Raw genomic sequence first — 25,677 nt, 5'->3', positions numbered from 1 at the left:
ACACTGTACACACACCCTGACAATACTGCACACCCTCTGACAACACTACACACACACACACCCTAATAACACTACACACACCCTGACAACACTACACACACACACATCCTGACAACACTATACACACCCTGACAACACTACACACACACCCTGACAACACACACTACACACACACACATCCTGACAACACTATACACATCCTGACAACACTATACACACCCTGACAACACTACACACACACCCTGACAACACACACTACACACACACACATCCTGACAACACTATACACACCCTGACAACACCACACACACACATCCTGACAACACTACACACACTCATCCTGACAACACTGAACACACATCCTGACAACACTGAACACACATCCTGACAACACTACACACACATCTAGACAACACTACACACACATCCTGACAACACTACATACACAGCCATTACAGCACTGCACACGCATCCTGACAACACTAAACACACAACACAGTCTATCTTTATTGTTTTTCTTGTATGTGAGAGAGAAATTAATATGTGGGAAACAGATGTAGAGACATAGAGAGACTGGGAGAGGAGGGGTGGGTGGAGGAGAGAGACTGGGAGAGGAGGGGTGGGTGGAGGAGAGAGACTGGGAGAGGAGGGGTGGGTGGAGGAGAGAGACTGGGAGAGGAGGGGTGGGTGGAGGAGAGACACTGGGAGAGGAGGGGTGGGTGGAGGAGAGAGACTGGGAGAGGAGGGGTGGGTAGAGGAGAGAGACACTGGGAGAGGAGGGGTGGGTGGAGGAGAGAGACTGGGAGAGGAGGGGTGGGTGGAGGAGAGAGACTGGGAGAGGAGGGGTGGGTGGAGGAGAGACACTGGGAGAGGAGGGGTGGGTGGAGGAGAGAGACACTGGGAGAGGAGGGGTGGGTGGAGGAGAGAGACTGGGAGAGGAGGGGTGGGTGGAGGAGAGACACTGGGAGAGGAGGGGTGGGTGGAGGAGAGAGACTGGGAGAGGAGGGGTGGGTGGAGGAGAGAGACTGGGAGAGGAGGGGTGGGTGGAGGAGAGAGAAAGTTTATTCAGAAATCACACGTTGATATGTGTTGGAAAGCCCAGCTGATAAAGAACAGCAGTCTGGTTTGGGTTTAGTTTGCGGAAAGGAAAATTAATGTCTCTGGACGGATGACATGTTTCTAAACACACCTCTCTTTCTTTCCCTCCTTTCGCTTCAGGAAAAGGTGGAGGACGAGAGGAGCGATAAAGAAGAGACAGACGAGTCAGGGGAGGAAGAGGAGGGGGTGGAGAAGAAAGGCGCGGTGCTGAATGGTCACACCGCTCACAACAACCACCGCAAGACGGAGTAATGAAAACGTGTGCCAGGAAGTAAGAGTGTGAAGAATTCACATCCCTCACTCAGCAGAGTGGGAGAGATGGAGGGAAGAGGAAAGGGAGAGAGTGGTAGGGAAAATGGATGAAGGAGAAGGAAAGGCATTCCTAAAGCCTGAGAACTACAGGTAGACCTGTACCTGTGGTTAGATACACTGTACTACATTATAAACACTCAGTCACACACACAATGTTAGATGTACTACATTAATTGGCATGGACCTGTTATTATAGTCCATTAATAACACACACACACACACACACACACACACACACACACACACACACACACGGGTAAATCTCACAAAACTGTAAAAAAAAAAAAAACATTTTGTCATTTTTCACGAAATGTCCTCTTGAATAACTGAGATTAGGATCTATACGTATCCATTTCATAATGATTTTTTTTTTTTATCCGATATTATGCATTCTACCAACATTTTCACCAAATTCTCATTTGTTTTCGAAGTCCAAAAAAGTTATAAATCAATATATATAATATTTTTTAACATTGCTCCCCTAATGAAAATGCCTGAGTTAAACATAACACTGAAAATACAAATATTTTTAAATGACAATTATTATAAAATTAAAATCAGACTTTTTCCCAATTTGAGCTCTTTAGCTGTTTTCTAAGGACTATAGATGATGCATCATGGGTAAAGAAATGTTTATTTAAAATCTGGAGTTTTATAGGAACTTGAAAAAAATGGTAATGAGAAATATCCACAGACACTGCTTGTATGTAACAAATATTACAACCTACTTACAGTTTAATGTAAACTTCAAGTAATATACCATTTTTATAATTTATGGACAAACTACAGCAACATATTTTGTTTTATTTAAATAAGTTAGGTTTTTCTAAAGATGTATTTTTATAACATTACCATGAATTTAATCAGGACGCATTTCAGTAAGGAAAATGTTTAAAAAATATATATAATTCAAGACACTTTCCCCAAAAACTAGACATCTTAGTCCTCAGGATGTCTAAAACTAGACATCTTAGTCCTCAGAATGTCTAAAACTACATTTACATTTTAGTCATTTAGCAGACGCTCTTATCCAGAGCGACTTACAGTAGTGAATGCATACATTTCATAATTTTTTTTCTGTGCTGGCCCCCCGTGGGAATCGAACCCATAACCCTGGTGTTGCAAACACCATTTTAAAACTGGTTTCATGAGAATAGCCCCCCCCCCCCACACACACACACACAAGTTAAGGAATAGCATTGGGAACGTCAGTGTGATTTCAGTCCCTCTAAAAGAGTGTTCAAAAGGATGTGAAAGGAAGAGAGGACAGAATGATGAGAATGAAGGGAAGAAGAGAAGGGGAGAAAGTGTGATGCTGCTTCTACTATGGCTCTTCTTACTGTACTCATGTGCCTTACAGCCAGACTATGGTGCTTCTACCTTATTCTTTTATTTTTCACTTACCTTGTTGTTGCTTTAAGCATGTTTTGTCCATGTGCCTTTATGTCCAATACTCCAGTTGCCATGAAAGACAGACTTTAGAAAAGAGACACAACAAGATTTAACCTGACACACAAATACACAATCATGTGAATGTGTCCTTGTGTGAATGTTGATTTGGGGCTGACTCGCCGGCCCTGGTTTTTATGATTCTATGCAATTATGTTTTTTTCTGCTCAGCTCCTGTAGTGCATCTGAATGGGCGTTGTTTGACGTTGTTTGGGACACCTCTAAGCTTGTAGAAGCCATGCAGTAAGATAGTGAGGGAGTCTGGTTGTCTCCCTCACTGGTAGCATGGGTTTAAATACTGCACTGTATGGACCTTGATTTGAGGCCTGTTTATAAACTGCTTTATTGAATGGTAAAGTAAACAATGTAAAAATGTGAATAACTGTAATAATGTTTAACTGGATAATAAACGATGTAATCATGTTTATAAGCAGTTTATAAGCAGTCCTTCAAACGAAGTGTTAAATAGTTTTTTGGGTATATTGAGATTCTGCTGATTCTGAATGATGCTCTCCTTCCTCTGCTGATGTCATGTTTATGTGCCAGTGGTAACGTTCTGTCTGTAGACACTCTCCTTTGACATTGGAGAGGAAAATACTTTTTATCACACAGTTTTATCATGTTTTCGCTCTGTACGTCGTGACTAATTCAGTATATCTTCTGAGTGTCATCTTACAAAGGTCACACAGGCAGAACTTTATTTTCAGTATATTTCAATAGTTTTTGCAAAAACAAAAATTGCCATTGTAAATGTAAAGGCAAAAAACAACAACAGTCCAGCCAATCAGGATCCCAAATAGAATGTCAATAATTCAGATTTTTTTAAAGCAATATTTGAACTGTTTTCCAGTCTAGACCAGTTAAGACCAGTATGGACCAGTTAAGACCAGTATGGACCAGTTAAGACCAGTATGGACCAGTTAAGACCAGTATGGACCTGTTAAGACCAGTATGGACCAGTTAAGACCAGTATGGACCAGTTGTGTTTCATTCCAGTGTGGTATGACGCATGTCATCGACTAGATGCATTCAACTCCTCTAACGTTAATGAAGCTCCCAACTCTGAGCGCCCACCAACAATCCAATTCACCAAGAATGTTCGACAACAGGAGCAAACTGTTCTATTCTATTGAAAACACTTGATTGTGTACTCTTTCTTCCAACAATGACCTTGTAAGGACGAAAGTTTTCTGCAAATGTTTGCAGAGTTGAACGCCAGTCTGGTTTGGTCCAGTCCAATCTGTTTCTGGGCACAATGATCCAGTAGAATCCTGACCCACACTGATGATATCATGCATCATGATGGATATTCATCGGGGGCCTGGGTTGGTTGGTCAGAACAGGACATTTCTTCTCAGGAGACTGGAAAGGGCCATTGTAATTTAGGATTTATTTAGGGCAGATTTTTTAGGCCATACTGCCCTGGATTAGATTATCCTGTGTGTGTGTGTGTGTGGTATGTGTTTTTCTGTTATTCTAGAGTGATTTGAGGTATGATTCCTATGAGAAACAGGTTTACAGTCATGTTTCATGTTTGACATCATTGTTTCAGAAAAGTTAGGATTTTTCTTGAGTTTGGATTTTAGCAACTCAATTGCTCAGTAAGCAAAAATATGATACATGGAACAATGGAAGTGTTGTATTTTTATCATTATATATTTTCAATTGTTGTTGTATGTTAAGTGCCTTATCTGTAATGTATGGGATAGACTACCCTCTCACCTTTGTACCTTCTTCAGCTCCTCATCCTCATTCATCCTTTCTCCCTCTTTCTTTTCCTTCTTATTGTTCCATATGTCCCCCACTCCTTCTACTCATCCATCTCCTCCCTCATTCTGAGATCCTCCCCTCACAGCCTTTCACATCCCCATTCCAACCCTCATTCATTTGTACTAACCTTGACCAATCTTCCTCTCTTCCCCTGCCGCTTTGGAAAAACAGTCACGTAATTAGTGTTATTTTTGTGTCTGTATTATGACGCTTAAGTATTATCATTAATAATAAAAACAACGATCATGAATCACTACGCCAAACCTGTCTACTCCAATGTTTGTTTTACACTCAAATGATGAAGTTCTCCTCACTGATGGATAACGGGAGAGTATCTATAGGTTTCCTATGTCTTGGTTTAGGTACTGAGGCCTATAACCTATAAACACAGGGATTATATATTGTGCACTTATTTTAGTGTACACACAATACGTTTCTGAAATAGAAGTAGTAGGTTTATTACATTATAATACACAATTACATTATAATGTGAGTATAACATATCACTCACATAATCTTAAAGGTTAAGATCTTGCTTTGACTCAAATAAAATATTATACAGATGGTTCTGGCCTGTGATTCTGTGTAAGTGGTCAAACATTGGATGTCACTTGTATCCCGCTAGTGATGAAGAAAAGTGTTACATAGCTAGAGTAGACTTGGGCGCCTATACAGTTATTGCTGTTAGCCGTGAACGCCATCTTGGATCTAGATGGTTTTTAAACGGGGGAAACAGGAAAAGGGACAGGGAAATAGATCATTTTGTTCTTATTTTGTAATTTCCCCCCACTGGCTGATGATGAAGAAACACGAGTCATGACATCGCCTCTTTATTTGCTGATATAGTTGTCCATAAAATCGGTCAATCTGAGAGGAAATAGGATTGTGGACTGAGGAAATTTCCGCAGTTTACTGTAACTTGGTTTGTTTATGTTATTCAACCCGGACATGGACTCTTCTAACCCAGGTACTGTAAAGTTTAAGCTTGTGGGAATAAGTTCAAATGTTACAGGTGATAATGCCGATGGAAAATTGGTGATCCATGGCCCTTTGACCGAATCTGTCACTTTCTCCCGATTGCGTCTGATGACAGCATTAGGGAGCTAGATAGCTCAGCTGGGGCTAAGCTAACTGGCAAGCGAGAGCAAGCTAACTGGGTATTTGACTTTGACATTTGACTTGAATAATTTAACTAGCTATTGACGTTTCTGTCTTTCTTGCAAAATCCTAGTTAGCAAGTTAGCTACCAACCTTGGCAAATAGCTTGCCTTTAATTTAGCTGGCATGACCTGAGGTTAATGTTGCCAACTCGCCGTGTTAGCTAGTTATCATTTTTAGCTAGCTTGCTAGGTGACAGACTTGCGTAGGTTATGCTCAGATAAGTTAGCTAGTTAACTAGCTAGCTAGTTTGTGTCGATATTTCATCAAAACAAGTGTTATTTTGAACGAACGATTAGCTTTTCTGGCCAGCTAACAGTTAGCTTGTTCTGCTTGGCTTAGCATAGCTAGCTAGTTAGTTGTAGCTACAGTATTTGTTAGCTAGTTAGCTTTGTGGCTAGGTACGTTAACGCATAGCCACTTTCATTACCAGAGTCAATAGCTAGCTCGCTATACTCACAACTGCAGTGGTCACACGCTCTGGCTTGGAGAGCTGCATGGTTCAATCCAGCATTCACACACCTTCATTTTATTCGTCTAATCAATTCTTACAATTGGTTGATTAACGTTAGTTGACTCAGGTGTGTTACTACATGGCTGTCTGCAACAACATATGTCCTGGTAGATATGTTTATGGCTAAATAAATTAAACAAACAGTTGTGTTACTGAAGTGGATACACTTGTAGCATCGTGTAACGTTACGTTGCATAATTTATCTTTGTGTGTGTGTGTGTGTGTGTGTGTGGCAGACATACCAGATGACTCTCTGGGTTTGGGAGCCGGTGGGGCCCAGGCAAGCAGCAGTGCTGTTGTGCCAAAAGGGTCCAATAAGAGGCGAGCTGCGTGAGTATAGTATACAATGCCAATGAATCAGTCAATCACTATGTCACATAACTTTAACAGACGGTCTATAGCTATGACAGCGCAGGGTAGAAGTTGTCCATAGGTGCAGAATCAGAATCACACCGATAAGTTGTTGATCCATTCTTGTGTGTTAACTTTACAAACATGGATTCTGTCTACTTCCTCACAGGCCAGACTTCGATGATGATGATGATGATGATGATGGAAGCAAGCTCTTCAGGTCGGACTGACACCTGTCTCTCGCTCTTTCTTGCTCTCTCTCATCTCTCTCCCTCTCTTTATCTGATCTGACAGTATTGTGTTGGTTGTTTTGATGACAGATCTTCTTCTGTCTTTGACCAGGTGTGATGACGACGGAGGAGGAGGAGACAAAGAGCGATTTGCCAGGTAGAATAAGGAGGTTGTTGGTGTGTGTTTGTGCGTGTGTATAATACAGATATTCTGCATGCACACACCAGATTCCCTATCACAGCACTGTGATTCTTGTCACTACTACTAACCTCTGAGCTCAGGGACACCTGTTCACTCCTATCAATCCCTTTCTTCTGAGCACAACCTCTTTCTCTCCCTCCTTCCCTCTCTGCTTCTCTCTCTCAGGATCTCTGAAGTCTTTTTCTTTCAGCACTTCCTCTCCTCTATCACTCCGTCTCGCTTTGAAAGACCAGGTTCTCTCTATCTCGATCTCTACATTTATCTATCTATCGTATTGATGGATCATTCACTCCTTGTTATACACTGCTCAAAAAAATAAAGGGAACACTTAAACAACACAATGTAACTCCAAGTCAATCACACTTCTGTGAAATCAAACTGTCCACTAAGGAAGCAACACTGATTGACAATACATTTCACATGCTGTTGTGCAAATGGAATAGACAACAGGTGGAAATTATAGGCAATTAGCAAGACACCCCCAATAAAGGAGTGGTTCTGCAGGTGGGGACCACAGACCACTTCTCAGTTCCTATGCTTCCTGGCTGATGTTTTGGTCACTTTTGAATGCTGGCGGTGCTTTCACTCTAGTGGTAGCATGAGACGGAGTCTACAACCCACACAAGTGGCTCAGGTAGTGCAGCTCATCCAGGATGGCACATCAATGTGAGCTGTGGCAAGAAGGTTTGCTGTGTCTGTCAGCGTAGTGTCCAGAGCATGGAGGCGCTACCAGGAGACAGGCCAGTACATCAGGAGACGTGGAGGAGGCCGTAGGAGGGCAACAACCCAGCAGCAGGACCTCTACCTCCGCCTTTGTGCAAGGAGGAGCAGGAGAAGCACTGCCAGAGCCCTGCAAAATGACCTCCAGCAGGCCACAAATGTGCATGTGTCTGCTCAAACGGTCAGAAACAGACTCCATGAGGGTGGTATGAGGGCCCGACATCCACAGGTGGGGGTTGTGCTTACAGCTCAACACCGTGCAGGACGTTTGGCATTTGCCAGAGAACACCAAGATTGGCAAATTCGCCACTGGCGCCCTGTGCTCTTCACAGATGAAAGCAGGTTCACACTGAGCACTTGACAGACGTGACAGAGTCTGGAGACGCCGTGGAGAACGTTCTGCTGCCTGCAACATCCTCCAGCATGACCGGTTTGGCGGTGGGTCAGTCATGGTGTGGGGTGGCATTTCTTTGGGGGGCAGCCCTCCATGTGCTCGCCAGAGGTAGCCTGACTGCCATTAGGTACCGAGATGAGATCCTCAGACCCCTTGTGAGACCATATGCTGGTGCGGTTGGCCCTGGGTTCCTCCTAATGCAAGACAATGCTAGACCTCATGTGGCTGGAGTGTGTCAGCAGTTCCTGCAAGAGGAAGGCCTTGATGCTATGGACTGGCCCGCCCGTTCCCCAGACCTGAATCCAATTGAGCACATCTGGGACATCATGTCTCGCTCCATCCACCAACGCCACATTGCACCACAGACTGTCCCGGAGTTGGCAGATGCTTTAGTCCAGGTCTGGGAGGAGATCCCTCAGGAGACCATCCGCCACCTCATCAGGAGCATGCCCAGGCGTTGTAGGGAGGTCATACAGGCACGTGGAGGCCACACACACTACTGAGCCTCATTTTGACTTGTTTTAAGGACATTACATCAAAGTTGGATCAGCCTGTAGTGTGGTTTTCCACTTTAATTTTGAGTGTGACTCCAAATCCAGACCTCCATGGGTTGATAAATGGGATTTCCATTGATTATTTTTGTGTGATTTTGTTGTCAGCACATTCAACTATGTAAAGAAAAAAGTATTTAATAAGATTATTTCTTTCATTCAGATCTAGGATGTGTTGTTTAAGTGTTCCCTTTATTTTTTGGAGCAGTATATTTATCAATCCATGCTTGTCCCACCTACCTCATCCTAATCTGCAAATATCATTTGGTTACACCAACACTAAACTCTACTCCATGTTGTCTACCTACCTGCCCACCTCTTCCCATTTATATTCCTCCCTCTTTCTCTCCTCCCCCGTCCCTCCTCTACCTCTTCCTCTCTGCCCTTCCTATTTCTCTCCATCTCTACCCCATCCCTGTCCCTCCTCCTACTCCATGTCTGTCGCTCCTCCCCATGCTCTCCCCATCTCTACCCCCATCTCTGTCCTTCCTCCTCTCCTCTCTTCCTCTCCTCCCTCATTCCCTCGCTCCAGGGAGAACCACAGTGAGATTGAGCGGCGGCGGAGGAACAAGATGACTGCTTACATCACAGAGCTGTCGGACATGGTTCCCACCTGCAGCGCGTTGGCACGGAAACCAGATAAGCTGACCATCCTGCGCATGGCCGTGTCCCACATGAAGTCTCTGAGAGGGAGCGGCAACACTGCAGCAGACGGGACATACAAACCATCCTTCCTCACCGACCAGGTTAGAGAAAGAGAAGGAGGAAGGAAAGGGAGGAGAGGGGGCTGAGGGATGAAAAAGGGAAAATGTTATCATGTGTTTGTTGCATAATAATAACTGAGTATATCTTCCATGTCATCTCACCCTCCATCGTTCTCTCTCTCCTCTACCTCTCCTTTCCTCTCTCTCTCCCCATCCCTCTCTTTGTAGGAGCTGAAGCACCTGATCCTGGAAGCTGCTGATGGCTTCCTGTTTGTGGTGTCGTGTGAGAGTGGGCGGGTCGTCTACGTGTCAGACTCCCTGACCCCTGTTCTTAACCAATCACAGTCCGACTGGCTAGGCTCTTCACTCTACGACCAGCTCCACCCGGACGACGGAGACAAACTACGAGAGCAGCTCTCTACTGCAGAGAATAACAATACAGGTACACACAGGTGGTACAGATGAACTACAAGAGCAGCGCTGTACTGCAGAGAGTTATAATACAGGTAGGAGAGACACACAACACTAATGACTGTGGGAAATGACCCTTCTCTTTCTCAGGGAGGATGTTAGACCTGAAGACAGGAACAGTTAAGAAGGAGGGACAGCAGTCCTCTGTCAGGATGTGTATGGGAGCCAGACGATCCTTCATATGTAGGATGAGGTGTGTGTGTGATGAGCTTGCATGTGTATATGGCTGTATGCATCTGTGTTGGGAGTGTGTATTCTGAAATGTGTGTGTTTGTAGATGTGGTTCGTGTCCAGTGGAGCCCATGTCTATGAACAGATTGAATTTCCTGCGGAGCAGGAACAGGTGAGATAATTCTTATATATTTTACTGTAAAAAGTACATTCGGAAGTATTCAGACCCCTTGACTTTTTCCACATTTTGTTATGTTACATCCTTGTTTTAAAATGTATTAAATACAAATTATTCCTCATCAATCTACACACAATACCATAATGACAAATCGAAAACAGGTTTTTATACATTTTTGCACATTTATTAAAAATAAAAAACATAAATACCTTATTTACAAGTATTCAGACCCTTTGCTATGAGACTCGAAATTGAGCTCAGGTTCATCCTGTGTCCATTGATCATCCTTGAGATGTTTCTACAACTTCATTGGAGTCCATCTGTGGTAAATTCAGTTGATTGGACATGATTTGGAAAGGCACACACCTGTCTTTAAAAGGTCCCACAGTTGACAGTGCATGTCAGAGTAAAAACCAAGCCATGAGGTTAAAGGAATTGTCTATAGAGCTCAGAGACAGGATTGTGTCGTGGTACCAGAGACAGATCTGGGGAAAGGTACCAAAATATTTCTGCAGCATTGAAGTTCCACAAGAGCACAGTGGCCTCCATCATTCTTGAATGGAAGAAGTTTGGAACCACCAAGACTCTTCCTAGAGCTGGCTGCCCAGACAAACTGAGCAATTGGGGGAGAAGGGCCTTGGTCAGGGAGGTGACCAAGAACCCGACGGTCACTCTGATAGAGTTCTTCTGTAGAGATGGGAGAACCTTCCAGAAGAACAACCTTTTTCTGCAGAACTCCACCAATCAGTCCTTTATGCTAGAATAGCTAGACGGAAGCCACTCCTCAGTATAAGGCTCATGACAGCCTGCTTGGAGTTTGCCAAAAGGCACCTAAATGACTCTCAGACCATGAGAAACAAGATTGTCTGGTCCAAGATTGAACTCTTTGGCCTGAATGCCAAGCGTCACGTCTGGAGGAAACCTGGCACCATCCCTACGATGAAGCATGGTGGTGGCAGCATACTGTGGGGATGTTTTTCAACGGCAGGGACTACGAGACTAGTCAGGATCGAGGCAAAGATGAACGGAGCAAAGTACAGAGAGATCCTTGATGAAAACCTGCTCCAGAGAGCTCAGACTGCGGCGAAGGTTCACCTTCCAACAGGACGACGACCCTAAGCACACAGCCAAGACAACGCAGGAGTGGCTTCGGGACAAGTTTCTGAATGTTCTTGAGTGGCCCAGCCAGAGCCCGGACTTGAACCTGATCGAACATCTCTGGAGAAACATGAAAAGAGCTGGTCAGCGACGCTCCCCATCCAACCTGACAGGGTTTGAGAGGATCTGCAGAGAAGAATGGGAGAAACTCCCCTCATACAGGTGTGCCAAGCTTGTAGTGTCATACCCAAGAAGACTCTGGGCTCTAATTGCTGCCAAAGGTGCTTCAACAACTGAGTAAAGGATCTGAATACTTATGTAAATGTGTTATTTGAGGGTTTTTTTTATAAATTTGCAAACATTTCTGAAAACATGTTTTTGCTTTGTCATTGTGGGGTATTGTGTGTAGATTGATGAGGAAAAAGGCTTTAACTTAACAAAATGTGGAAAAAGTCAAGATGTCTGAATACTTTCCTGAATGCAATGTATAGTGAACTATGCCTTGACTGGTAGTGTTCTCCTCTGTAGGAATGGTCTGGGCCCACCCAAGGATGGGGAGCCTCAGTATGTGGTGGTCCACTGCACTGGATACATCAAGTCCTGGCCCCCCACAGGTAACTAACTAACTAACCTATGTCTTAGCTCTCATATCAAATCAAATTTTATTGGTCACATACACATGGTTAGCAGATGTTAATGCGAGTGTAGCGAAATGCTTGTGCTTCCAGTTCCAACAGTGCAGTAATGTCTAACAAGTAATCGAACAATTCCCCAACAACTACCTAATAAACACAAATCTAAAGGGGTAAATGAGAATATGTACATGTAATTATATGGATGAGCGATGGCCGAGCGGCATAGGCAAGGTGCAATAGATGGTATAAAATACAGTATATACATATGAAATGAGTAATGTAAGATATGTAAACATTATTGAAGTGACATTATTTAAAGTGGCTAGTGATACATTTATTAAAGTGGCCAGTGATTGGGTCTCAATGTAGGCAGCAGCCTCTCTGAGTTAGTGATGTCTGTTTAACAGTCTGATGGCCTTGAGACAGAAGATGTTTTTCAATCTCTTGGTCCCAGTTTTGATGCACCTGTACTGACCTCACCTTCTGGATGTTAGCGGGGTGAACAGGCAGTGGCTCGGATGGTTGTTGTCCTTGATGATCTTTTTGGCCTTCCTGTGACATGGGGTGCTGTAGGTGTCATGGAGGGCAGGTAGTTTGCCCCCGGTGATGCGTTGTGCAGACCGCACCACTCTCTGGACAGCCTTACGGTTGAGGGCGGTGCAGTTGCTGTACAAGGCTTTGATACAGCCCGACAGGATGCTCTCGATTGTGCATCTGTAAAAGTTTTGCAGGGTTTTGGGTGACAAGCCAAGTTTCTTCAGCCTCCTGAGGTTGAAGAGGCGCTGTTGCGCCTTCTTCACCACACTGTCTGTGTGGGTGGACCATTTCAGTTTGTCTGTGATGTGTACGCCGAGGAACTTAACTTTCCACCTTCTCCACTGCTGTCCCTTCGATGTGGATAGGGTGGTGCTCCCTTTGCTGTTTCCTGAAGTCCACAATCATCTCCTTTGTTTTGTTGACGTTGAGTGTAAGGTTATTTACCTGACACCACACTCCGAGTGCCCTTACCTCCTCCCTGTAGGCCGTCTCGTCATTGTTGGTAATCAAGCCTACCACTGTAGTGTCGTCTGCAAACTTGATGATTGAGTTGGAGGTGTGCATGGCCACGCAGTCGTGGGTGAACAGGGAGTACAGGAGGGGGCTGAGCACGCACCCTTGTGGGGCCCCAGTGTTGAGGGTCAGCGAAGTGGAGATGTTGTTTCCTATCTTCACCACCTGGGGGGTGGCCCGTCAGAATGTCCAGGACCTAATTGCACAGGGTGGGGTTGAGACCCAGGGCCTCAAGCTTAATTGTGAGCTTAGAGGGTACTATGGTGTTGAATGCTGAGCTGTAGTCAATGAACAGCATTCTTACATAGGTATTCCTCTTGGGGCAGTGTGCAGTGTGATGGCGATTGCATCGTCTGTGGACCTGTTGGGGCGGTATGCAAACTGAAGTGGGTCTAGGGTGTCAGGTAGGGTGGAGGTGATATGATCCTTGACTAGCCTCTCAAAGCACTTCATGATGACATTTAGTTCAGTTATCTTTGCCTTCTTGGGTACAGGAACAATGGTGGCCATCTTGAAGCGGGGACAGCAGACTGGGATAGGGAGCGATTTAATATGTCCTTAAACACACCAGCCAGCTGGTCTGCGCATGCTCTGAGGACGCGGCTAGGGATGCCGTCTGGGCCAGCAGCCTTCCAAGAGTTAACACGTTTAAAAGTTTTACTCACCTCGGCCGCGACGGTGGCACGGTATTATCTTCAAAGCGGGCAAAGAAGGTGTTTAGTTTGTCTGGAGGCAAGATGTCAGTGTCCGTGACGTGGCTGGTTTTCTTTTTGTAGTCCGTGGTTTCCTGTAGACCCTGCCACATACGTCTGGTGTCCGAGCCATAGAATTGGGACTCCACTTTGTCCCTGTACCGGCATATATCCAATGTATACACTACTGCTGCATACTGAGTCATATGTGTGTGTGTTTGCGTGTGCGCATTTCAGGGGTGAATCTAACAGATGAAGAAGCAGACAATATTCAGGGGAGTCGCTACTGTCTAGTCGCCATCGGTAGACTTCAGGTAAGATGGGACAACTTAATGTCCAATGTTTGGATGGGCTCATGGAACCACCATCTTGCAGACACTTGTTTTCCCTTTGTTGTCTAGGTGACCTCTTGCCCGAGCAACACAGACATAAACAGCATCAGCATTCCGGTGGAGTTCATCTCTCGTCACAACTGCCAGGGCCTCTTTACCTTCGTAGACCACCGCTGCATGGCCACAGTGGGCTACCAGCCTCAGGTAGGCCTCACTCACAGCCTGGGGCTAGAGTAGGACAAACACCCAGCATCGCATTTCATAGTGTATCAGGATACAGAATGTGTTTAAACTGTGTATCAGGATACAGAATGTGTTTAAACTGTGTATCAGAATACAGAATGTGTTTAAACTGTGTATCAGAATACAGAATGTGTTTAAACTGTGTATCAGAATACAGAATGTGTTTAAACTGTGTATCAGAATACAGAATGTGTTTAAACTGTGTATCAGAATACAGAATGTGTTTAAACTGTGTATCAGAATACAGAATGTGTTTAAACTGTGTGACAGCTGTAAGCTTGATCTAACTTTTTCTGTGTTGGCGCGTGTGTGTGTGTGTTCCCCAGGAACTGCTGGGTAAGAACGTCTTGGAGCTGGCCCACCCTGAGGACCAGGGTCTGCTGAGAGACAGCTTCCAGCAGGTGGTCAAGCTGAAGGGTCAGGTGCTGTCCGTCATGTTCCGCTTCCTGTCCAAGACCAGAGACTGGCTCTGGATCAGGACCAGCTCCTTCACCTTCCAGAACCCCTTCTCTGAGGAGATAGAGTACATCATCTGTACCAACGCCAACGTCAAGTACGTGCTGTATACACACACAGACGCACATCATCTGCACCAACGCCAAGTAGGTACACACACACACACACACACACACACGTACACACACATCTACACCAACTCAAACTTCAAGTACCAACACACACACACACACGTATTATCTGCACCAACGCAAGTCACCTGAGTGTGAGATGCCTACAACACATAGACACCACAACTCTATTCCACCTCAACGTCTGAACATCTCCACTCTGTCTAACCAATCTGTTGAAGGAAATGGAAATGTGATGCCATCTCTTCTAGGATGTGTGTTTGACAGTATGCTCACCTCCCCTCCATATTTCCCTCTCCCTTCCTTTCCTCCTCACCCCTTGTTTTTGTTGTGGGCCAGTAGAACCTCGACTCAGGACACCCTCACCCCCCTCTCGTCCTCGGGGGTGTCTTTGCCCCCCTCGCTGGGGGAGAGCAGTCCTAACTTCCCACCTGTGTCCCCCAGCCCAGGGCAGGTGGCTGCCAGGTGAGACCAGTCCCCCTCAACCCCCCCCTCTGGCATGGGTCAGCTGGGGCTGCTGCTGCTTCACTGAAGACTACAACTCTTTTTCTCTCTTGTTTCCCTTTATTTTCTTGTTCTCTCTGGTCTGGTCCAGAGTTCACCCCTTGGTAAGGGCTGTGGATTGTTACTTGACTTGACCGGGCCTTTCTGTTTTTGGGTGATTTTCCCCCCCTCCCTCTCCCTCCTCAACAGCAGTGTTGGCAACGATCCCCCTCCCCTTTCCTCTTTTCTTCTTGGTTACCATAGTGACTGGTGGTGGGGCAAGTGCTGTTGGTCGGCAGGTGTTTTGGTTTCCCGAGCAGCGGTGGAGGGCCTTGATGAAAATGTAATTTCTGTTGTCACTGCTAACACTCTTTTTTTCTCCCTCTACTACTCCCTCTCTTTTCTCCCTCTCTTTTGTCTCTCTCCCTTTCCCCCCTTTCCAGGCAGTTGCAGCAGCAGCAAGCAGAGTTGGGGGGAGGAGGGAGAGATGGTCTGTACGAGGCAGGACAGGTTACACTTCCACAGGTAAGACTAGCACTGACTAAAACACACACCTAACTGGGGCCTTAACCTCACAACATGTCCTGCATCCAGCGGCGCTGCACTGCAGCTTGATCCTGTTCTTATCTCAACTGTATGTGTGATGTGTGCTGTCTTGGGGGCGAGACCGTTCTATTGTTCGCTGTAACATGGACAATAAAGTTGTATTGTTGTACCTACCTCCAAGCCTTTAGTGAGTATTGACCGCTGGTTGACTGTTGTCCATGTCAGATGCCTGTCCAGGCCGTGACCGCAGCTGGAACTGACCACAGTAAGACCATGGACAAGGCAGAGATGCACCCCTCCATGTACCCCAACCCAGACCAGGCCAAGTTCCTGCCCTCCACCTCTGCCCCCGGAGTACCCATCTACCCTCAGGACAACAACTACACCACTGCCAACCGCTCCAACGACACATACAGCAGGTATGTTGTTTTAAACTGATCTAAGGGCAATGTATACTTTATAAGCGATTCTAATTTCCTGTTATGAACTAATTCCAGGTCAGTAGGGATGGCCCCTCAGATGGTGCAGCCATCCCACTCCGCAGGCCAGATGCTGGCTCAGATGTCCCGTCAGAACGGGGCACCCCCCTCCAACAGCAGCCCCCTACAGGGAGGGGCAGCGGTGGGCTGGCCGGGGCCAGCAGCGGGGGCTAGACCCCCCTTCAACAACCAGGTGAGACAGCTGGCAGCTGCAGATAGAAGCTGTCCAAACAGCCTGAAGTTTAGATCCACTGTTGTCCAAAGTGCTACAGATGTATAATCTTAATTTAAGACTGTTTTCTACAGCAGGAAAATAATCCTGCAGCAACAGGAAATATGAATTATTTAGTGGATTATCGTTTTTTTGTGTAAATTACAAATGTCAGAAGCTTTTTTTTAAACCTCAAATACAATATAAGTTTAAAATTGGCTGCATTGCAGGACAGATATCCTGCAACAGGGTGATCACATTTAAATCCTACATCTTTAGCTGGTGTGATGGGGATGAGTGCTCTGAGGTTCTTGCATCTCTGTATCTTAGTGTTGTAAAGGACCTGATCTTTTATCCCCTGTGTAATCTCTGTTTTGAGTATCACACCCAGACAGTTTCAACAGTAAATGCATAACAGAAACCTTGTACGTTCATAAAGTGTGAATAATAACACAGTGTTTTTCACCACCCGCCCAGCAGGTGGTGCCCCAGGCAGGGAAGGCCCTGTCTCCCCAGTTTGCCATGGGGAGTTTTGTGGGGGGCTCTTCCTCCTCATTTGGGTTGATGCCCACCACTGCCGCTCCGACCCCCATCACGGGGGCTAACTACCCAAATATCAACCCCCGCGCCAGCCTCAATACCAACGGATATGGTACGTGACCCTGAGAGAGTGTGTGTGTGTGTGTGTCAACAACTACAGTACAGTGTTTTTATGTGTTTGTGTATGCTGGTGTAGTTAGATACTGACTCGCCCATTGTCCTATCTCTGATAGATGGCTTGGGGTCGGGGCAGCAGTTCCCCTCCAGGGCAGCGGAGGCAGTGTGGCCCCAGTGGCAGGGCCAGCAGCAAGCTCAGAACAGGGCAGAGCAGCACCCCCACGCACAGAACAACCAGCCTGACATCTTCCCTGTAAGTCTCTCTCCCTCTACCCATATCAATCTGCCTTTCTCTTCCCCATGTCTCCATCTCTCTTTGTCTTTCTCCTTCTGACTGTACCTTTTGTTATGTATTGTCATGTTGCTTTGAAGTTAAATCTCTCGCTCTCTCTCTCGCTCTAGGATGTTCTCGCCATGCTGGACCAGCCGGCCAACTTCAACAACGATGACTTTGAGATTCCCATCTACCCCTCTTTCAACGAGTGACTCCACATACACTCTTCCACTTACCTCTCTGTCTCTCAAATGTTTCCTTCTCTCTCATTTGGTGCACTTTTGCTCTCTTTCTTCGCCTTTTGTGATCCAAAGAGAGCATGTCTAATTATCGGTCAGATGATTGCACTGCCAGGATGGAGAGGGCGAGTTAATCAGGGAAAAGAAAGAGTGAAATCAAGTATAGGTATGCAAATGCAGGTTCAATAAACACGTAAAAGGCCAGAGGAAGAAAGGGGGAGAGAGAGAGAAGAGATTCAGGGTTCAACGATAGTTGGGCAAAATGGCACATCTGTAGCTAGCACTGCCCAAGCTCCACAGCCAGTGGATTTGTTGTAGAGATGCAACACACAATCCCACCTGAGCATGCACAAGGCCCTGAGGCAGGCACTGCTTCACCAGTAACACACAAACATGGCCTTTCACTAACAGAGTCAGCTGTGTGTTTAGATCTGCTGCTCCACTGGTCTGTACATCATATGGATAGATCAGTACAATCATTCACTTGAAGTCTCAGGCAATCCAGGTGATCTACAGCTTTGGGGGAATATGTGGGAATATATATATATATATATATATATATATATATATATATATATATATATATGGGAATATTCTGATCTGAAGCCTGTGAATATCCTCTATCTGCTCCCCTCGCTGTTTTAGCTTAGCGACTCTTAGCATGTTCAAAAGGACACTGTCCTCACGCAGGCATTTTAAACTTTGGGCAGATTTATACGAACACTGTACAAACACTTTTATATTTGTACACAGTGTACATTGACGATGTCACCTATGAATGTGGTTATGGTGGTTTCAGGTGGAAAAGAGGGGGAGAGAGAGAGATGTCTATGACTAGTAAAGGGAAGAGGTGATATGAAACTAGAACCTGATGTATTCCTACATATACCCAGTATATAAGTCAAGTGTTTATATACAGTTATATGTCTACTGGAGGTGTTTGTATAACTTTATTGATCTCAACCTGAATGCACAGCAATCCCTGGGTCCCTTTCTCACTCGTTTGTATTCTTTCCTCTGTTGCCCAGGGTTACCCAGCACACTCTTCTTCCTCTCGCGCTCTTCCTCAATCACCCTCCCAAGTGTGTGTTTTTTTCCCCTTCTACTTACACTAGGAAAATTAAAATTAAAAAAGACATTGGAAAGCAATAATTTACGAGCAGGAATTATGTTATTTTTTAAAGCCAATCTTTATTGTGGTCCTACATGTTTTTATCTTGATTATTGTTCTTGAATATGGAAATACACAGGAAATAGTAATTATTTGATTGATTGAAATTTTCCCCAACTGATGTTTTTATTTTCTGGCCTTTTGATTGGCTCTTCCTGTTTTGTAGCCCTCTCCATTGCTATTTCGTGATAGGTTGTTTTTGATGTATATTGATCAGGGCATCTTGTTCAGGACAGAAAGGTCTCGTTTAGAACTGACAAGATTCCTCATTCAACATGACACAGAATCATGCCATGATGTTTGGCCTGAAATTCAAGTCATCCTAATCATGTTCCAAACACATCACCCAATAATCAACTAAGCAGTAGATGTTGATTGTGAGTTTGGCAATTAATAAACTTTTTTTTTTGTTTTGCAGTAGATTCAATCAAAGTTCATCCTTATCGAGAGAGTTTGGCATTCATAAATATGATCTAAATCAAACACATTTGTTTTCTGAAATCGATTGTGATGTTTCGTAAGTTACTACAACACTTATACTGGGAATTAAGAATTCTGATTGACCAACAGAGGGCTGTGAATTTTAAGGTTCTGAAATACAAAAATTGTTATTGTGTAGGCCTTTAATTTTAAGTCCGATAATGTATACATGTCTGTGAGCGTAATTCACAGACATGCCGAAACATGTGAATTGTATGTAAACCCATCATGTGTCAATAGTCACACGATGAAAATGGCAGTTTGATGACTGTGTTGTCTTGTTATTGTTTTAAACCACTTTGGTTGTTCCCTGTCCAGGTTTTTACAATGATGTGAGCTGCAGTTTATATAGCGCACACAGACACAAATATAGGAATATATATGTATATGAAATGTTAAACAAGAGAAAGTGAAATGTTTGGTTTTTCTATTAAATTGTTATATTGTCAAGAACTAGTGGGTGGATGTTTGTTTCTTTTAGGGGTTGGGGGGCTGTAACATTTCAACTGTTCCTTTTGAGAAATGTGATGATTGTACAACGTCACTCCTATGTATAAAATGTGTAGGCCTAGTCATCACACCTGGGTAATAACACTATTTCAGGTATTTCAATTACTTTTCAATACATTTCAAAGCAAGTATTCAGATAACCTTTTATTTGGAAAAAAACAAGTAGTTTAATATTGGATTGTGTTTGAAGTACTCGAATACACTCCCAGGTATTTAAATAGTATTTGAAAACACTTTCAAATACAATTTGGTCAACTACTTGGTTTTTACAAATACATTTTCAAATAAAAGTATTTGTTTTAGGTTGTGTATTTGGAAATACCAAAATACACAGAAAAAAAATATTTAAATAACACACACTCAAATTCACATTTGAAATGAAGTCTGAGTCATATGCAAAAAACCCATGACTTTGTACTCAACAGTCTTTAGGATGTTCAGTATGTTCACATGGTCTCTACCTACATAAGAGAGGAACAGAGATATAGTCCATAAATCCATCCATCCTATGTGTCCATCTATAGAAACACAGAATTTCACTACGTAAGAGAGGAACAGAGACAGTCCATAAATCCGTCCATCCATCTATAGAAACACAGATGGTTTCACTACGTAAGAGAGGAACAGAGACATCCATAAATCCGTCCATCCATCTATAGAAACACAGATGGTTTCACTACGTAAGAGGGGAACAGAGACAGTCCATAAATCCATCCATCCATCTATAGAAACACAGATGGTTTCACTACGTAAGAGGGGAACAGAGACAGTCCATAAATCCATCCATCGATAAAAACACAGATGGTTTCACTACGTAAGAGGGGAACAGAGACATCCATAAATCCATCCATCCATCTATAGAAACACAGATGGTTTCACTACGTAAGAGGGGAACAGAGACATCCATAAATCCATCCATCCATCTATAGAAACACAGATGGTTTCACTACGTAAGAGAGGAACAGAGACATCCATAAATCCATCCATCCATCTATAGAAACACAGATGGTTTCACTACGTAAGAGAGGAACAGAGACATCCATAAATCCATCCATCCATCTATAGAAACACAGATGGTTTCACTACGTAAGAGGGGAACAGAGACATCCATAAATCCATCCATCCATCTATAGAAACACAGATGGTTTCACTACGTAAGAGGGGAACAGAGACATCCATAAATCCATCCATCTATAGAAACACAGATGGTTTCACTACGTAGGAGGGGAACAGAGAAGGATAGGAAGCTTACGTAGTGAAAGGTTGCTCTTTTTAGAATAAGCTTCTCTCTCATTCTCCCTCGTCGTTTGGCTCATCATAGGCTAGTTGTTCCACAGACTTTGTCGTTAGATGTGTTTAGTACCAATGGACGAACACTAGATGGCTAAAAAAACACCATCAGCGTCACCAACCATGGAGAGATACAGGGTGAACAGGCTTTTGTTCTAGCCCAGCACTAACAAACACTCATTTAACTCATTCAGGTCTTGAAGAGCATGTATTGACACATCTTAGTCACACACATGCATCCTACATACGCTAGCCCCACCCATCCTACATACGCTAGCCCCACCCATCCTACATACGCTAGCCCCACCCATCCTACATACGCTAGCCCCACCCATCCTCCCCACTGGACTGTATTTTTTGCTGAAACCTGATCCCTTCAGCAACAGAGAATGAAGGCAACACTGCAAAACCCCTGCCTTTAACTAGCTGCGTGGACACACACAATAACCCATTCTGACATGCAGACATACACAGTGTGACGCAGACACGCAGCAGGACGTTACGTACACATGGGGACACACCCGTCTACAGTCCAGTAAGGAAAATAAAAGAATGAGACGTGTGAGCTGAGGGCTGAAGTTATTCTCCACCAATCTGGAACAGAGCTCCATTACAGAGACTCACTGCAGCAGATATTACGGATCCATAACCAGGTAATGTACAACTTAATGTATACCCATATCTCTGGGTGTTAGAGAGGGATACGTGTGGAAATAGTAGTATGATTCAACTTTTACCAGCAGACGTAAGCCACAGAGAGCTGTGTGTGAGTCAGACTCAAGCCCTTCCTGTGTGTGAATACTTTCCTCAGTGCAGACAGCCTGTCAGACTAATATGGCCAGATTAAATGGGCACGTTTAAACAATGGCCTGTTTTGGAACCCTGTTTGATTGTAGATGGGAGGAAGAGAGATCCTGTTCACATTATATATTTAATTTTGATTGAATAACCAATGGGTTGTAGAACAGTTGTAGAAGCTCTGAGTGTTAACGGGGTCAGAGAGTGACAGGGAGCCAGGGATCAGATAGGGACGGCCCCATTCAGTTCCAGTGCATATTTTAATCCAGAGAGGCATCTGTAATAGATTTTAAAAAATAAAAGGGGGGAGGGGCCTACAAGCAACTTCACTCACTGAGCTAGTTGTTTCTCTGCAGCTTCAAGACTTCTAAAGGATGAAGAACCTTAGACTTCTCCTCCTCTCTCGCTCCATCTGCCTGTTGCTGGGCAACCTGGGGGTGAGTGGCTACAGTAATGTCGAACCCTGCCAACGGTCCCGATGCAATAACTGCCATGAAAAGTTCCTATACCGGCATGTGCGTCCAAATACCCCGTTAACAACGGACCGCAACGCGTGGGAGAAGTATCTACGTGAACAAAATGACTGCTCAAGACCCACGCAGTCCTTCCTCCATCCCAAAGACCGGGAGAGGGTGGACGCGGTCTGCTCCAGCTCTGGGGGAAAGATGTACCAGGGGAACCTGTGCATCAGCCAACGCCCGTTCACATTTCTAACAGTGAGGAGCAAGACTGGGACCTGCGGCGTGTCCAGCGTGCAAGAAGAGACCAAGCATTTGATCCTGGCATGTGAGGTGCTGGAGAACAGGTGTGTGCCGGTCCACTTCGAGGGGAACCGCAAGGGGAGCAAGCCCGACAATAACGCTGCAGGATGTGGCAGCACGGAGAAAGGGAAGGGCTCAAGCTTCAGAGTATCAGGAATGTGGCTGGCATCTTTATTGATACTCATGTTTCTCTCACAACTCCTTTTCTGAACAGTTAATGGGGAGGGGGGGGCAGATAGTCAAACAATACATCAAATGGAAGTTTGTTTTAAAGTGTCTGTCCTACACTCTAAAAGAAAAGGTTCCTGGAGTATCCTTTAGGGGTTCTTCAAATTTAAAGTGTGGGTGAACCGCTATGAGTTCTTCAAAGAACCCCTTTTAATGGATCCTCAAAGTACCTTTTGAAGAACCTTTTGGGGTTTATTTTTGACCTACCCCTCTCCCCTATTATTAATAATAGTAATACACATAACAAAAACAACAATAACACAATATTTTATTGTTCTCAGTGTTTATTATGATTTTAGTGGCAAAGCAGAATAAAAAAATCCAAATATGAGGTAAACTCCCAGCAGAGCCCCATGTCCAGTGGAAGTCCAATGGAAGTATATCCTCTGGCGTGTTGACGTTATTGTGTTGATGTTCTCCGTATCCATAGCCAGAATGAGGCGTATTTCTGTCTGTAATAATGCCCTTTTGTGGGGAAAAACTCATTCTGATTGGCTGGGTCTGGCTCCACAGTAGGTGGGCCTATGCCCTCCCTGGCCCACCCATGGCTGCTCCACTGCCCAGTCATGTGAAATCCATAGATTAGGGCCTAATTTATTTATTTCAATTGACAGATTTCCTTAACTAACTGTAACTCAGCAAAATCTTTGAAATCGTTGCATGTTGCGTTTATATTTTTGTTCAGTATACTTCCATATATACTTCCATTCATTGGTGTGTAGCCCAAACTGTTCTGAAGCTACAGACAGAAGTTGGCAGATCGGTGGTACCGACTTGTGCGGGTCGTAAAAAACTGAGAACACCATCATGTTGGTCATCTTTCCATAGAGGGGTCATATTAGTTTGTTGGCCAAACCGTTCGGACGCTACAGACGTTTTTGTGAGAAGAACGATTTTCGCCATGTCTCATGGTCTGACAAACAGTAGCTTGGTCACCTTCCACCGCAGATGCAGAAGGACGCCATTGGCGGATGTGGTGAATTGAGACGCAGCCCATCCAAAAACCTACATATCTCTAGCTCAAAGCTACAATATGTAACTTTTTGGGCAACCCGACCAAATTCACATAGAAATATGAGTTATAGATCTTTCATGAAAGAAAGTCTAAGAAGGGGTAGATCTGTTCTATGTGTGCTATTTTTGCATCTTTTACTTTCAGTTTTGTACACAAGCAATATTTTTGTTATTGAAAAAATATTTCACAGCAGTTTAGGTGGTACTATGATTCTCTACACAATGACTGCTTGTTTTGTCATAAACTGAAATTAGGTGAGCTATTAGAATTTTATCAACCAGGAAATGGCGGAGTGATTCCTTAATAGTACATCTTTAAACAGACGGATTTTGATGGGGATTTTTGTATTATGCTAATTAGATTTCAGCGGGGGGGGGGGGGGGGGGGGGGGGGGGGGGGGCGCGGACATCGACTCTAGGGGGTGTAGACTGGCCAGGTCTGGCCCTGGGCTATAACGTTTCACTCACAACATTTAAAAGACTGCCATGTATTCAGGTCTGGCCCTGGGCTATAATGTTTCACTAACAACATTTAAAAGACTGCCATGTATTCAGGTCTGGCCCTGGGCTATAAAGTTTCACTAACAACATTTAAAAGACTGCCATCTATTCAGGTCTGGCCCTGGGCTATAATGTTTCACTAACAACATTTAAAAGACTGCCATGTATTCAGGTCTGGCCCTGGGCTATAAAGTTTCACTAACAACATTTAAAAGACTGCCATCTATTCAGGTCTGGCCCTGGGCTATAATGTTTCACTAACAACATTTAAAAGACTGCCATGTATTCAGGTCTGGCCCTGGGCTATAAAGTTTCACTAACAACATTTAAAAGACTGCCATCTATTCAGGTCTGACCCTGGGTCTGACCCTGGGCTATGATAGGCTGGGTACCTTGTACTCTGTGTCATATGCCAAAGATGTTTAGCATAAAAAGAGTGGCAAGGAGGGGAATGATAGCTAAACAGACTGGTACCTGTACCAGACTAGGGCTATGACGTTTCACACACAACAGTTAAAAGACTGCCATGTTTTGTTCTCTCACAACATCTATTCTGAACAGTTGAAAGACGGCATTTGTTTTGTCATATGTATGTTATGGACGGTGTTGCCCGTTCCTGTGTGCCAGTCAGGGATCTGTCTATGGCTGTGGGCCCCAGCCTAATGTTGGCGTCAGCATTTCATTACCTTGTACTTCATTTGAAAAAGTGTATTGTACCATGCTGAATATATGCACTATCAATAAAGGTTGATTTTGGTAGAATGTTGAAGAGCAGCATCATCAGCCAGCATCATCAGCCAGCACCATAGGCCTTAACGCAGGGGTTAAACCACATGACCTCATCTGAGAGGTCACACACAAGCAGCACATTCCGAGTTGGCAGGCAAGTGCTTTACTATGAGCATGTAAACATGTAATACACCCCCATCAGCCTACAACATGGATTGGCTTTTGTAGGCCTGCAAAAAAAAAGGACAAAGAAAGAAGATTTTTAGGAACTCAGTCGGGGTCTCAACTTACTGTTGAGTTACAATAATAGAAAACACAAGGTGACATTTCTAAATGTGGTTGTGCATCAGTAGTTTTTCTGTTGTTTTGTCAGTCACTGACATTCACTCAGTTAGC

At 44.4% G+C, this 25,677-nt stretch overlaps 2 protein-coding genes and 1 long non-coding RNA gene across 7 annotated transcripts in view; all 3 read left to right on the top strand.

Annotated features, from left to right (window-relative positions):
- Positions 1-4,892, top strand: part of LOC115176538 (ceramide synthase 2) — a 49,164-nt gene extending 44,272 nt beyond the window's left edge. For both annotated transcript variants that reach the window (XM_029736582.1, XM_029736583.1), the window contains exon 11: positions 1,219-4,892. In XM_029736582.1, coding sequence (XP_029592442.1) covers positions 1,219-1,350 — 132 coding nt within the window. In that variant the 3' untranslated portion in view covers positions 1,351-4,892. The remainder of the gene's footprint in view (positions 1-1,218) is intronic.
- A 388-nt stretch (positions 4,893-5,280) lies between these two features.
- On the top strand, positions 5,281-18,009 carry LOC115176537 (aryl hydrocarbon receptor nuclear translocator). 4 transcript variants are annotated; one of them, XM_029736577.1, is made up of 19 exons: positions 5,281-5,596; positions 6,538-6,631; positions 6,822-6,872; positions 6,995-7,039; positions 9,282-9,495; positions 9,682-9,895; positions 10,015-10,117; positions 10,202-10,267; positions 11,900-11,985; positions 13,986-14,062; positions 14,150-14,284; positions 14,650-14,876; positions 15,253-15,375; positions 15,837-15,918; positions 16,165-16,358; positions 16,437-16,611; positions 17,107-17,281; positions 17,403-17,539; positions 17,689-18,009. In XM_029736577.1, exons 1-19 carry the CDS (start codon positions 5,560-5,562, stop codon positions 17,770-17,772), a joined length of 2,319 nt encoding a protein of 772 aa, XP_029592437.1. In that variant the 5' UTR covers positions 5,281-5,559; the 3' UTR covers positions 17,773-18,009. The 4 variants fall into 4 exon arrangements, with proteins under 4 accessions (XP_029592437.1, XP_029592439.1, XP_029592438.1 ...); XM_029736579.1 differs by having other exon boundaries at positions 6,973-7,039; XM_029736578.1 differs by having other exon boundaries at positions 5,282-5,596; positions 17,110-17,281.
- Positions 18,010-24,458: 6,449 nt separating this feature from the next.
- Positions 24,459-25,321, top strand: LOC115176615 (uncharacterized). Its single transcript, XR_003872252.1, has 2 exons — positions 24,459-24,842; positions 24,902-25,321. It is a non-coding gene; the product is annotated as an uncharacterized LOC115176615 (long non-coding RNA).
- The last annotated feature ends 356 nt before the right edge of the window (positions 25,322-25,677 follow it).

The sequence above is a fragment of the Salmo trutta genome, chromosome 37 (assembly GCF_901001165.1).
Source record: "Salmo trutta chromosome 37, fSalTru1.1, whole genome shotgun sequence".
Classification (NCBI taxonomy): Eukaryota; Metazoa; Chordata; class Actinopteri; order Salmoniformes; family Salmonidae; genus Salmo; species Salmo trutta.
Note: the sequence above shows the minus strand (reverse complement) of the source record. Positions and strands in the feature narration are given on the sequence as shown.

Coding starts and splice junctions, on each gene's coding strand:
- LOC115176537 (XM_029736577.1), top strand. CDS start 5,560: ATGTTATTCAACCCGGACATGGACTCTTCTAACCCAG. Junction 16,612..17,106: donor GACCCCCCTTCAACAACCAG/GTGAGACAGCTG, acceptor CCACCCGCCCAG/CAGGTGGTGCCCCAGGCAGG. Junction 17,282..17,402: donor CCTCAATACCAACGGATATG/GTACGTGACCCT, acceptor TATCTCTGATAG/ATGGCTTGGGGTCGGGGCAG.